Source organism: Pseudopodoces humilis, chromosome 10 (assembly GCF_049639895.1).
Source record: "Pseudopodoces humilis isolate 2021_Gansu_Grassland_sample_001 chromosome 10, ASM4963989v1, whole genome shotgun sequence".
NCBI classification, from domain to species: Eukaryota; Metazoa; Chordata; class Aves; order Passeriformes; family Paridae; genus Pseudopodoces; species Pseudopodoces humilis.
The window spans coordinates 23089213-23100303 of record NC_142209.1 but is presented as its reverse complement, the minus strand read 5'-3'; the positions used below and the strand labels follow the sequence as shown (position 1 = coordinate 23100303).

Genomic DNA, 11091 nt, shown 5'->3' with positions numbered 1-11091 from the left:
CCACCAACGGGGGAACACCACAGAGGACAGCTGTTTTCCACACCACCTTCCTTCATGTGCCCCCATCCCTGCATCATTGCCATCATCTGGCACCTGCCATCCCCTGCTTTGTCCCCAGATGTGTCACCAGACCCCACACCAGTGCTGAGCTCCGAGGCTGGCTGTGGGCCTGTCAGAGAGCCCCAAGACCACGGAGCTGTTTTGCATCCAGACACTGGAGGCACAGCATGGCTTTTAGCTGCAACAACCTCTGTCCCTCCAAGAATTTGGTGTTTTTCTGACTGCTGACTGAATTTTGGAGGACATCTCCAGTGCCCTCAGAGGACTTTTGAAGCAGGGTGGCGGGACAGGACCAGGACAATGAGTGAGGCTGTGAGGATGGGGGAGTGCTGGACGTTTTTTGTTTGAGGCGTGCAAACGGTACAGCATCCTCATGTGCTCTTCTCACCCACCAGGACCCCCCCTCCAAGGCTCAGCTGTCCCCCTCAGCCCTCTTCTTGCCCCCCACAACCTCTGAGCAGGGGACAAGTTTCTGGTGATCCAACAGCAGGGACCCAGGAGGAGCATGGAGGGGCTTCTTTGCCCAGGGGAGGATTTTTGGGGATGCTGAGGAGGAAAGCACCTCACGAGTGTGCCAAGCTATTCTGACTGCTCACATCCCTGCACCTCTTCAGTGCAGGAGGTTGCTCTTTAATTCCCTCCTTCCTCCCCTAAGCGCCTTAGGGAGCAGAGACGAGAGATGCTGGTGCTTTTTATAGCAGCCATAATCCCTGCTGCCCCGAGATACAGGCTGAGCCTCCAAAATGGGGGCTGCTGCCCAAAAACTGCCTCAAAACCCTTTGGCTCCCAGCACTGCCTCTCTTCCAGTGCACAGACCCCAGCTGGGGGTGGTTCTGGACTCAAGACCCCTTTGCAGAAGGTGTGGGACAGCCACAGGTGCTGCACTCTGACAAGGAGGGACAGGCAGACAGACATACAGAGACACATGGATGAGCACCAGAACAACTGCCTGGTCTTCCTGCTCTCCTCCAAGACTTGAGGAACAGGAACCAACCCCACAGTACTGCCACAAGAAAGTCCTCAAGCATGGGGAGGCTTTTTCTTTCTTTTCTATCTCCCCCAACTTTACAAAAGGGAAGCTGAGGCAGGGAGGGAGCAGGGAAGAGGCTCCTGGTCCTTCAGCCCAGGAGCAGAGTCCTACACAGGGCAGCTGATGAGCTTTAAAGGTAGATGAAGCCTTTCCTTGGATATAAGCCCCAGGACACGAGCTTCAGCATTTTGTCAGGATCATTTGGTGCTAGGGTGCCTGGTTTCCCTCACCCAGCCAGTGCCTGTGGAGCCACAGATGGCATTTGAGCCATCCTGGCTTCATCCCTGGGCATGGAGGGGACTGAGGAAAAGGGATGTGAAGTGGGGCAGTGGAAGGTTTGGTGTGGGGCAGGAGCAGGTTCTGTTTCCCCTCCTGTCCCTGTCCCGGTGGTCAGTGCTGTCCTTCCACGCAGCCCCAGTCCCTGTCACCAGCCCAGGACCACAGCCACCACGGGAGGGCACGAGCAGCTGCTTTGTTCCCGTTGCCATTTCTCTCTCCAGCAGCTCCGACTTTACTTCTCTCCAGCCAGAAGTCCCCCTGACTTTGCACCCTGCCAGGAGGAACCCAACACAGCTCTTGACCTTTTACTCTTTCTGTTTTACTGCCCGTGGTTGGGCAGATTAAGTTTTCTCTGCCCACCCACCCCAGATCAGAGGATCTCGCAGGAGAGGGCAAATCCTGGCAAAATCCTGCCTAAAACCATTCCTGCCTGCCCACTTTGCCCTGCTGGAGCTCTGGCCCCGTCTCCCACAGCTTCTTTGCAATACATTTGCTGTAATTTTCCCTTTAAACACCCCACAGAGGAGAAAATAAAACCGGGGGGGGGGGGGGGGGGGGTGATGGTTCTTCTAGGTCAGGCTGGGCTGAGACAGGGAAAGAAGATTAATTTCTCAGAAGAGCAATTCAGATTTTTCTGTTGCTCCCCACTGGGGATGGAGGCAGAGCTGGTGGCAGGAGCACACTCACCTCCTGGGCACACAGGGGTTTTGGTTGTCACCCCTGGGGTGGCACTGAGCAGGACGTCCCCAGACCCAAGTCCTGCGTGGGAGGTGCAGGGGGATCCTTGCCCAGCAATGGATGATGGAAGTGGGAAGAAGGTGGCATATCAGGGATGCTGATGGGCTGGGGGGGTGCCCAGCACCCAGGAGGAGGAAGGGGAGAGCTGTGCCACCACTTCCTCACAGCCCCGTGGCTGGGCTGGAACAGGCAGGGAATGAAGCCCTGAGCCTGTCCTTGTCACCCACCCATGCCCACACACCCACGGGGCCCTGGGCAGTCACACTTGTTTTTCACTCCCAAGGAGTGCTGGGAAGCTCTAAAGCCAGGGGATTATTCTCCAAAGCAAAGGCCTGGCCTGCTGCCATCCCCTGGCAGGCAGCAAACAGCCTGGGGAGGTATTTCCCAAAGGCTCAGCTCCTTCCTGGTTCACGCTCTGACTTTGTACCCCCACTCAGCAGCCTCACAGTCACCCAGCTGCAGACACCAGGAATCTCAGGAGGGGGTTCCCAAAGGTGGAGAGGAAGCAGAAGGTTACCAGGAGACCCCACTTGGTGTCTGGGCAGAGCATCCCCCGTCCTGTGTGGCTTCTCCAGAGTGTAATAGAGGTTCAGCAGAACGAGCAGGGGGATGTCTCTTGTTCTCCTCTTTGCACAAAACCTGTAGGAGGTTCTTTGGAAACCTGTGAGCCCGGGGCAGTGGGAAGGAAAAGCTGGAAGTTGTCTGGAAACTCAGGACACAGGAATCCTACATTGGGCTGATTTAACCCAGTACTGGGGGTTCCTGGGCACTGTGGGGAGCAGGCTGGGTGAGGGGTGCTGGCTGGAGGAGAGCTGGATGATGGGGCCAGCCTGGGTACCATGCCCCAAAGGAGTGGACTGAATTCAATTGTCCTAAATTGGAGGCAGCTTTGGCATCAGGGAACTCTCTTCCTGGGGATCTGGGGATCACCACTTTGCTGCAACCAGCACCACCACAATATCCCCCCCACTGCCAAAACAGGGCGGGCTGAGAGGGGGGTTGGGGGCTACACTTGGCCTTTCCTGTGCCCTTTGTTGGCCTCTCCTGCCCCACACTGTCTGCAGTGGGTCAGGCAGCACAAAACCAGAGCTCTGCTCACAGCGCTGCTCCCCAGAAAGGGATAACCGGGAGCTGCACAGGGAACAGCACAAGGGGCAACAGGGAGCACCGATCTCCAGATAAGAGGAGGGGGGGAGGCTGTGATCCAGCCCCACGGCTGTGCTTGCACCCACACACCCCCTGCACCCACCCCCAGGGCTGCCCCACAGCGATGCTCCCCATACCAGCGAGCCCACAGGGGGGTGTGGAGCCACAGGGCCACCAGACCAAAAGGCCACGGAGTTTGGCCACCTCCCTTCCGACCATAGGGACCGTGCTCTTTTTCCCCTGAGAAAAGGATATTTTCACACTTCCTCCCCACAGGAACGAACAGAAATTGGTTAAATGGCTGCGTTGCTCTGGGGACAGGCCCTTTCGGAGCTGAGCTGCATGCGGGGAAGGGAAAGCCCAGGGGACATTTTAATAAGAAGCAAGGAGAGCTATTGAAGTGTTTTACTGCCTCGTTAAGGCAGTCTAATCTCTGTGTATATCTGGAAAAAAAAAATTGGCTTGCTGGTGTTTTTATTGTAACAGAGGTGGGTGTTTTCTGGCACGGCTGGGATCCCGCCTGCTATATCTGCTTGTTTTCTTACCTGATACCAGCAGTGAACAGCCCAAGAGCAGCTCAAGGGCAGTAGCAGGCAAGGTGAGGGCCAGGCAGACCAGGAGGGAGACTGTGGATCCGTGCTCTGGGCTGTTTCCCACCCACAGGTGCTCTGCACCCCATTGCTGCACCTACCTTTCAGCCAGACACAGGTCCCCAGGGTGTTTCCCCAGGGGAGGTTTGGGACTTTGGCTGGGCAAAGCCCAAAGGTGGGTGATCCCTCATTCAGGCAGCCCAGAGACACAGCAGGGAGACAACCACTGCATCCCATCCACCCCTCCAGCTCCAGGGGCTGGGATTTGGGGGATACACAGATTTTGGGACTATGGGCACCTTGGGCTGATGTAAGCCAGGCTGAAAAGTCCATGCCCAGGGAACCCCCAGCAAAAATTCTTCTGCAGCAATACAGGGTTATCCAACTGCTGAGGTCTACATTTGTAAGAGGAATAGGCTGGGCATTTTATTTCTAAGGTTTTCTTCAGGAATCTATTTTTTTACCTCAGCCCAGCAGAAACTGGGGAAATCCTGCTGAGTCCTGCTGGCTCCGGCATCCAATTCCCCATTTGCAAAAGCTCCCGGTGTCAAAGCCGTGAGCCGGAAGGGATGCTGAGGCTGGGATGGCAGGGCTGGATAAGCCGATTGCATTTGCTTTGGAAAAGCTGATGTTTGCATGAGCACTGGCTCTAGTGGTTTTAAAGGGATCCACCCAGGAGCAAATCCCAGCAGCCTGATATCAGAGCTGTGCTGCTCCCACCCCAGCTGGGCTGGGGAAGTCTCTGCCCTACACCCAGATCCACACTGCACCTCCTGGGTGGAGGAAGCCACAGGAGCAAAGCTGCCACTGCAGAACACAGGAAGCAAAGACTCCAGCACAGCTAACAGGGCTGGCAAACACCTAAAATGGTCTTCCTTGGAAATATGGGGCAGGAAGGCTGAAGGTGCTGTTTGACACATAGTCCAGCCAAGATCAGTAGAGTCACCCTTGCTCCCAGCAGATGTGCTGTGGTACCCAGCTGCTTCAGGAAAAGTGACTTTTATCACTGATGGGAAAGGGAGAGATGCCCAGACACCTGGACTGTGCCTGTTTCAGGGCTGGGCCTAAACCAGCCCTTCTGCAGGGCTGCCCAAGGCTCCAGGGCATTCCATCCCAGAGCCTCTCCCCTTTCCCTAGAAACACCGGTGAGCTCAGCAAAGCACCCACAGCGTGGCCTGGGAGAAACACAAACATTTATTAAGCCAGCTATTTTTTTTTTTTTTGTTGAGAATGACTTTAACAGTGCTGAAGGACTTACCCTGTCTCCCCCAGGGACCCTCAGCTGATTCATTGCATGCAGGGTTAGCAGGAAAGCAGGGGACAGCCAGCCTTGGGGACATGGTGGCTCAGTGTCAGCAGCACAGCTCCACAGGAAGCCACAAGCTACTCACAGGCAATGGCAAGCCAAGCACAGCTGCTGCAGGGCAGGCAGATGGATGCTTGTTGCATAGGGCAACCCACTCCCAGTTTGCTGGGATTCACCCAAGTCCTCAGCAGGTACCATCTCTGAGAATTTTGGGTATTGTCCTGCTCTCCACATCCATCCAGGGAAGTTCTGAGGATCTGCAGGGGAAGGGAGGGTGCTCTGGGCTCTCAGAACAGAGGGCAATTTCCACTGAAGGTGCTGCTTCAGAGACACCAAACTGAACCTGTTGTGCACCAGATCACCTTCTTAACCACAGCCAGCTCACATCTCACATCTGAAAAGTCACAGCCAGTCACCTCCCCCTCTCTCAGCTTCCCACTGACATCACGAGACAATGTCCTCACTCCTACCACCCCAGCACAGACAGATCCAAGCTGTGACCCCACGCAGCCAAGGGAACAACAGCACGATGGTGAGAGCAAAGCCGTCACAGCACTCAGCTGGGGACAGATGCACCCGTGGGTTCTGAAGTCAGGACACTCCAGGCTTGTCCACAAATGTGGAAGAGCTTGGCTCCTTGAATCAGGATGCTCAGGTCCTTTCCTGCATCATCTGGTGAAGGCAGAGGGTCCTGCCCAAGCTCTCACACAGCTCCAGCTGTAAGCCATGCTCTACAAGCTGGTGAGGGGCGTGCTGGGAGGCGTGGTGGGGACAGCAAAAGGCACGGGCAGAAGCCAAGGTTAAAAAGACAGAGAAGTCTCCAGGGCAGAGTCACTGCAGATCCACCCTGACAGAGCAGCCTCATGTGTCTGGTTGCTGGTAGGAGGCAGAGACCTGGCACCATTCATCACACAGACAGAGAAACCCAGCCTTCACCACCCTCACACCGTGTCAGGGGAGAGCAGGAGCCTCTCTGGGTCCGAGCCCTGCAGGCTCTGCCAGGCTGCCCGTGCGCTGCCACATCCCAGGAATTCTGCAGGACTGCTCCCAAGGTGGAGGACAGTCCAGGAACAAACGGGGAGAATTGGATTTCCATTTCCCACCCAGTGCTTCGTCGTTCTCATGTCATCATGTCGGGAAGTCTGCACCACCATCCTTCCTCTGCAGGGCACGGACAGAGGCTCCCCAGCCCCACCTCAGATTGGCTTCACAGAGGCATCTAAACCAGGCAGGGCTTCACCCACAGGGAAAGGTTTTTTAGCATTCATCATGTGCTGGGGCCAAACCCTAGGTCTGCTCTGCCCTGGATGGACACTGGCCTTGAAGACAATGATGGAAATGAGCAGATCCAACAGGGATGCCCTGCTGATGGTCCTGCCCCACACTGAGCATGCTGGTGCTACCAAGCTGTGGATGCATGGTAGTGCCTCCTTGCCCTCTCAGGGTAGTAATTTTGGGTGAAGGATCCCCAGTTTTTGCACACAGGAAGCTGAGGATTAGAGGGAGAGATCCCAGGAACACCACTGTCCCAGGTTTCCCTACCACCACCACCACCAAAGACAACAGAGGGGTGTCCAGCCACCTGCAAGCAACACCCTAGAGCAAAGGATTAGATCTACCAGGAATCACCTCATCCCTCCTCTCCCAGAAATGTGCTGCAGGGCAGGCACCCAGTCCCCTATGGCTGTGTCATCAAATGCTGTTGGGACCATCAGAGGAACAGTGCAACACCACCAAGCTAGCCTGGCCCCCCCTCTCCAGCCATCCCAACTCTCCCAGGCACAGACAAGTGAAGCAGAGTGGGCAGCTGGGAGAGCTGGACTGGGAAGGCAAAGCCACGGGCTATAAGAATGTCACATCATCCTGTGACTGGAGCCAGCGCCAGTGGGCATCGTACTCCAGGTGCAGTTTGCTGTTGAGTTTGCAGTTCTCAAGGTCAGCCTCAGCTTTCCAAGCCTTCCCATCTGGATTTCCCTTCCCCAGCCTCTCCCCGGTCCCTGGTGGCGATTTGGTGTCTCTATCTGGTTCCAGAGAGGGGGACTGCTGCCCCAAATACCCATTGGCCACCTGGGGCTCCTTATCAAACCGGTGATCCTGGGGCAGCCCAGGTGGGGAGAGGTCCACGTGGGGCCACTCATGCTCCTCTTTGTCCTTCTCTTGCTTTGCAAGACCCCTCTCGGGGTCGATCCTGACCCAATCCTGCTCTGCCCTGGGCAGGGCTCTGCCCGATGTGGACGCAGCGGCGGTTTCAGCAGCGTTGTGGGAGTACTCATCCATGTCATCAGCCAAGGTGTCCAGGTAGCTGCCAACGGAGATGCTGTCCAGCCTGTCGTTGGGGTCCTGCAGGCTGTCCCAGCTGCCCCGCCGTGAGGCCTCCTGGCTCTCCACCAGGCTGTACTGGCTGCTGGCCAGGCTGCTGCAGCGGCTGGTCAGGGTGCTCCGCTCCTCCAGCAGCCACTTCACCGCCTCGATGCCCTCGTTCACCACCACCAGCTGCTGCAGGATCTTCACGTCCACCGCTCGCAGGTAAGCCTGGGGGAGAGACAGAGAGCACAGGGGGGTTGAGGTGATCCAGGGGCCCCATGTCTCAGCCCAGCCCAGCAGAGGTGTCACTGTGCTGGCCACAGGTCTCCTAAACTGCTTGATGAAGAGCATGGTATGGAACAACATCCCGCAGGGAACTATCCCAGGGGGACCCTGTCCAAGACCTGAGGACACGGCCATCAGCGACCAGCAACTTACGGTTCCACCAGCCACCAACCCCCTCAGGGAAATAAATCCAGGGCACTTGTGTTCCTGTTTTCTATGGGAACAAGGAGGAAGCAAGGAACTGGAGGTACTGGATGCAGACCTGATCCCAGAGCATCCTCCAAGACCTGGGAGACTGCTGGCAGTGCAAGAGGGTCAGGCATTGCTCAGTGCAAGTGTCTGGCTGGACCACCAGCACTTCCCCAGGCTGGTCCCTTCATGCCTTTAACTTGTCACCTTCTAGGGTTTGAACCAAGCCTGGTGCCAATGTCATATGGCAGGATTTGGAGACGCAAATCATTTCCCAAATGGGAGGACAAGGAGGACAGGCATTGCTGATCACACCACTCGCTTCATCGACTCCTGTCCCTCTGAGCCTGGGGAAGCTCTTCACAAACCTCAGTTGCTGCAGAAACATCTGTTTTCCTAATGGAAAGCCCCGTGTGCCAAGACATTCCTGTCTGTATGATACTGGCCGCCAAAAGCCACTGGATTTCCCCTACACAGGACGCAAATATTTTGCCAGGAAAGGAAATAAGGCCACGATGGGGGGAAAGGGAGAAAACCCACTGCAAGGCACGTACAGGCATCCTGTGGGCTGCAGATGCCCACGGACTCCTTCACAAACACATCCTGTGCCCAGCATCAGCAAGCTGTGACAGAAATCCATGCGCTCCCCAGGGATCATTTTTAAGCACAGCGCCCGATCCTCAGCATCCGGTGCCCTGGAGAGTCACTTGCCCGCCCACGGGTGACCCCACAGTCTCCTGAGACCCCTGTCTCCGGTCCCACAGCCAGCACAGCCATAGAAGCATCTGAGGAAGGAGCCTGGGAAAACTCCAGCCAGGATTTCAGCATGTGACACCTCTCACTCCAGACGACAGAAAAAAAAAAGGGTCAAAGATTTGTAAAGACACAACACCAGCCCTCCCATCCCCTCCTCAGGCTCCTAAAGCTGGATTTAGATAAAAAATAGCAGGGATGTACCCGGATTGGGGCAGGAGCCAGCTTCCAAGTGCAGAAATTTCCTTTCTAGGCAAGTTATTTTAAAAACTGCCTACAATGGACTTTTCTGCACGCACTGCTAAAGCATCTGGCCTTGGCAGGGAGATGATGAAGGAGGAGGAGGGCTGGAAACCCCTGGTGGGGGGTTCCCCATTTTTCTCTGCCTCGTGCAGAACTGCAGCTGTCAGAGATGCCAGGGGAGCCAACCCAAAAGCAGAGGGTGGGATAACACTCCCTGCTTTCCACGCTGCTTGCTGGAAAGAGTTACCCATCAATTTGCTGCTAGTTCACGCCAGCCTGACCTCCCCATTGCACTCCAAGAAACCCCCTCTCCAGCAAGTCAAGTACTGTGGGAGGAGACTCAGCGCAGGCTGCTCTCTATTACTCCTCCAGATGCACTGAAGTTCACTGCACGACCTCGCACCAAGGACAGCTGTACAGAGGACTGTCACACTCCTCCTCAGGCTCTCCATGGGCAGATACAGCCCTGCTCCCCTCCCCAGCACTGAGAAATCTCAGGCGCCTTCTCCTTTCAAGATATCTTGCTCTAGGCATAAATCTTCCTCCTCAGATCAGGAGGCGAGAGTGGGAATTTGCTAAACTCTCCTCCCACCGCCCACTCCCAGGCCAGCTTATCCTCTGAGCATTGGGTTTGCTGGTTTCCTGCTGCTTGGGGCAGGGGGGAAAATTCTGCTCCCTGCTCTTGGGGATGGGGAGATGAGGGGAGCCCTGCGCTGGGTTTTGGCACCTGCATTCCAATCTCAAGCTGCTGCTCTGGGCGTGAGGTGTCCCCGCTTCCTCACCGGGCAGCAAGAAGAGTCAGGGCAGGGCAAGGAAATGTCTTTCTGAGCCAAGGTGAATAATGCCCGGCCCAAGCCAGGCCTTGGCTGGCCATAGGCTGAGGCTGCTTGCACCTGGGCAGGGCAAACACCGCACTGCCCCAGAGACCTTTCTCCTCCGGTCAGGGTGCAGCCTGCAAGCCGGTGCGGAGGGAGGATGAAAGCAGAGGGAGGATGAAAGCTCCTGCACCGATGGGAATACTGAATCAGCCAAAGCGGAGGGCTCAGGCTGGGTGGCGCTCCAGCCCCCAGGGGGCATGCGGGGATGCGGGCGAATTTAGCCCGTTTCCCTATGGAAACAACGCTCATTTCCCACCCGCTCGGCATGTTCATGCGTGGGAGAGTCCCTTCCCCCAGCTGCACTTGAACCCATTGCCCAACCTCGCCACGTTTTCCGGAGGCGCAAGCATCGCCGGTATTTGCTCCCTCCACGAAAGACGGAGGCGAGAGAGCTGCCATCGGCAGTCCCCCGGTCCCCGGGCAAGGCTGCCACCGCAGCACAGCCCTTTACGAGCCACCCGAGAAGCCCCCGCAGGAACCGAACCTCGGGAAAGCTCCCAGCGATGCCTGTGCCTTGTCACCCTGGGGGTCACACCCGGGGGAGAGAAGATCCACCGCCATGCCCTTGGCGAAGGTCCCTGCCCTTAATTCTGATCTCGGACACCACGATCCCCGACGGAGCCGGCGTCCGGGGGTGCGAGGGGGGCAGGACGGAGGTGGCCGAGGGGGACCCCGGGGGGTGGATGCTGCGTGGGTCGGGGGCAGAGAGCGGCATTACGAGCCGGGGCCTGTTAACCCCTACTCGGAGGAGCAAAGGGGTTCGCCAAAATGCGGGCAGAGCGCGGGCACTATCCGGGACCGTCACCGGGGGTGGCAAGCGGCCGCCCGAGGTGGCTGCGGGTCGGGACGGTCAGTTACCGGGGGGCGGCCGGCAGCGCTCCCGGTACCGCGGCACTCACCAGCTCGAGGCGGAGGGTCCGGAGGCGTCCGGCGAGCGGCGGATGGGCAGCGCGGGCCGGTGCGGGTGTCGCGGGCGGCGCGGGCGGCGCGGGCGGCGCGGGGGCGGTGTCGGCCCGCAGCCCCCGCAGCAGCACGGCGGGCGGGCTCCGTCCCACCTTGCCCGCCAGGTCCCGCAGGTCCGCGGGCAGCGCCTCCCCGCCGCCCTCCATGCGGGGGGGGCAGCGGCGGCCGCGCTGTCACCGCGGCCCGAGCTCGGCCCCGCCCCCGCCGCGGCCCCGCCCCCGCCGCCACCTGCCCGCGCACCAGCGAGGTCCGCCGGGGCGCGCGGAGCGGCGCGGGGCGGGGCCGGGGGCGGGGCCGGCGCCGGCCGCGCCCCCGCGGTGTCGCTGC

The 11091-nt window shown here is 58.2% G+C and overlaps 1 protein-coding gene across 1 annotated transcript; it reads right to left on the bottom strand.

The window, feature by feature from the left end:
• Positions 1–3727: 3727 nt before the first annotated feature.
• LURAP1 (leucine rich adaptor protein 1) lies at positions 3728–10910 on the bottom strand. Its single transcript, XM_005521120.3, has 2 exons — positions 10701–10910; positions 3728–7681 (listed from the first exon to the last, which is right to left on the bottom strand). The coding sequence occupies exons 1-2, from the start codon at positions 10908–10910 to the stop codon at positions 6992–6994; spliced, it is 900 nt and encodes a 299-aa protein (XP_005521177.2). The 3' UTR covers positions 3728–6991.
• Positions 10911–11091: the final 181 nt, after the last annotated feature.

Bases quoted from the DNA above. Each gene is read 5' to 3' on its own strand.
- LURAP1 (XM_005521120.3), bottom strand. From the start codon at position 10,910: ATGGAGGGCGGCGGGGAGGCGCTGCCCGCGGACCTGCGGGACCTGGCG. The intron at 7,682-10,700 runs GTGAGTGCCGCG...TCTCTCCCCCAG, and splicing joins GGACCCTCCGCCTCGAGCTG to GCTTACCTGCGAGCGGTGGA.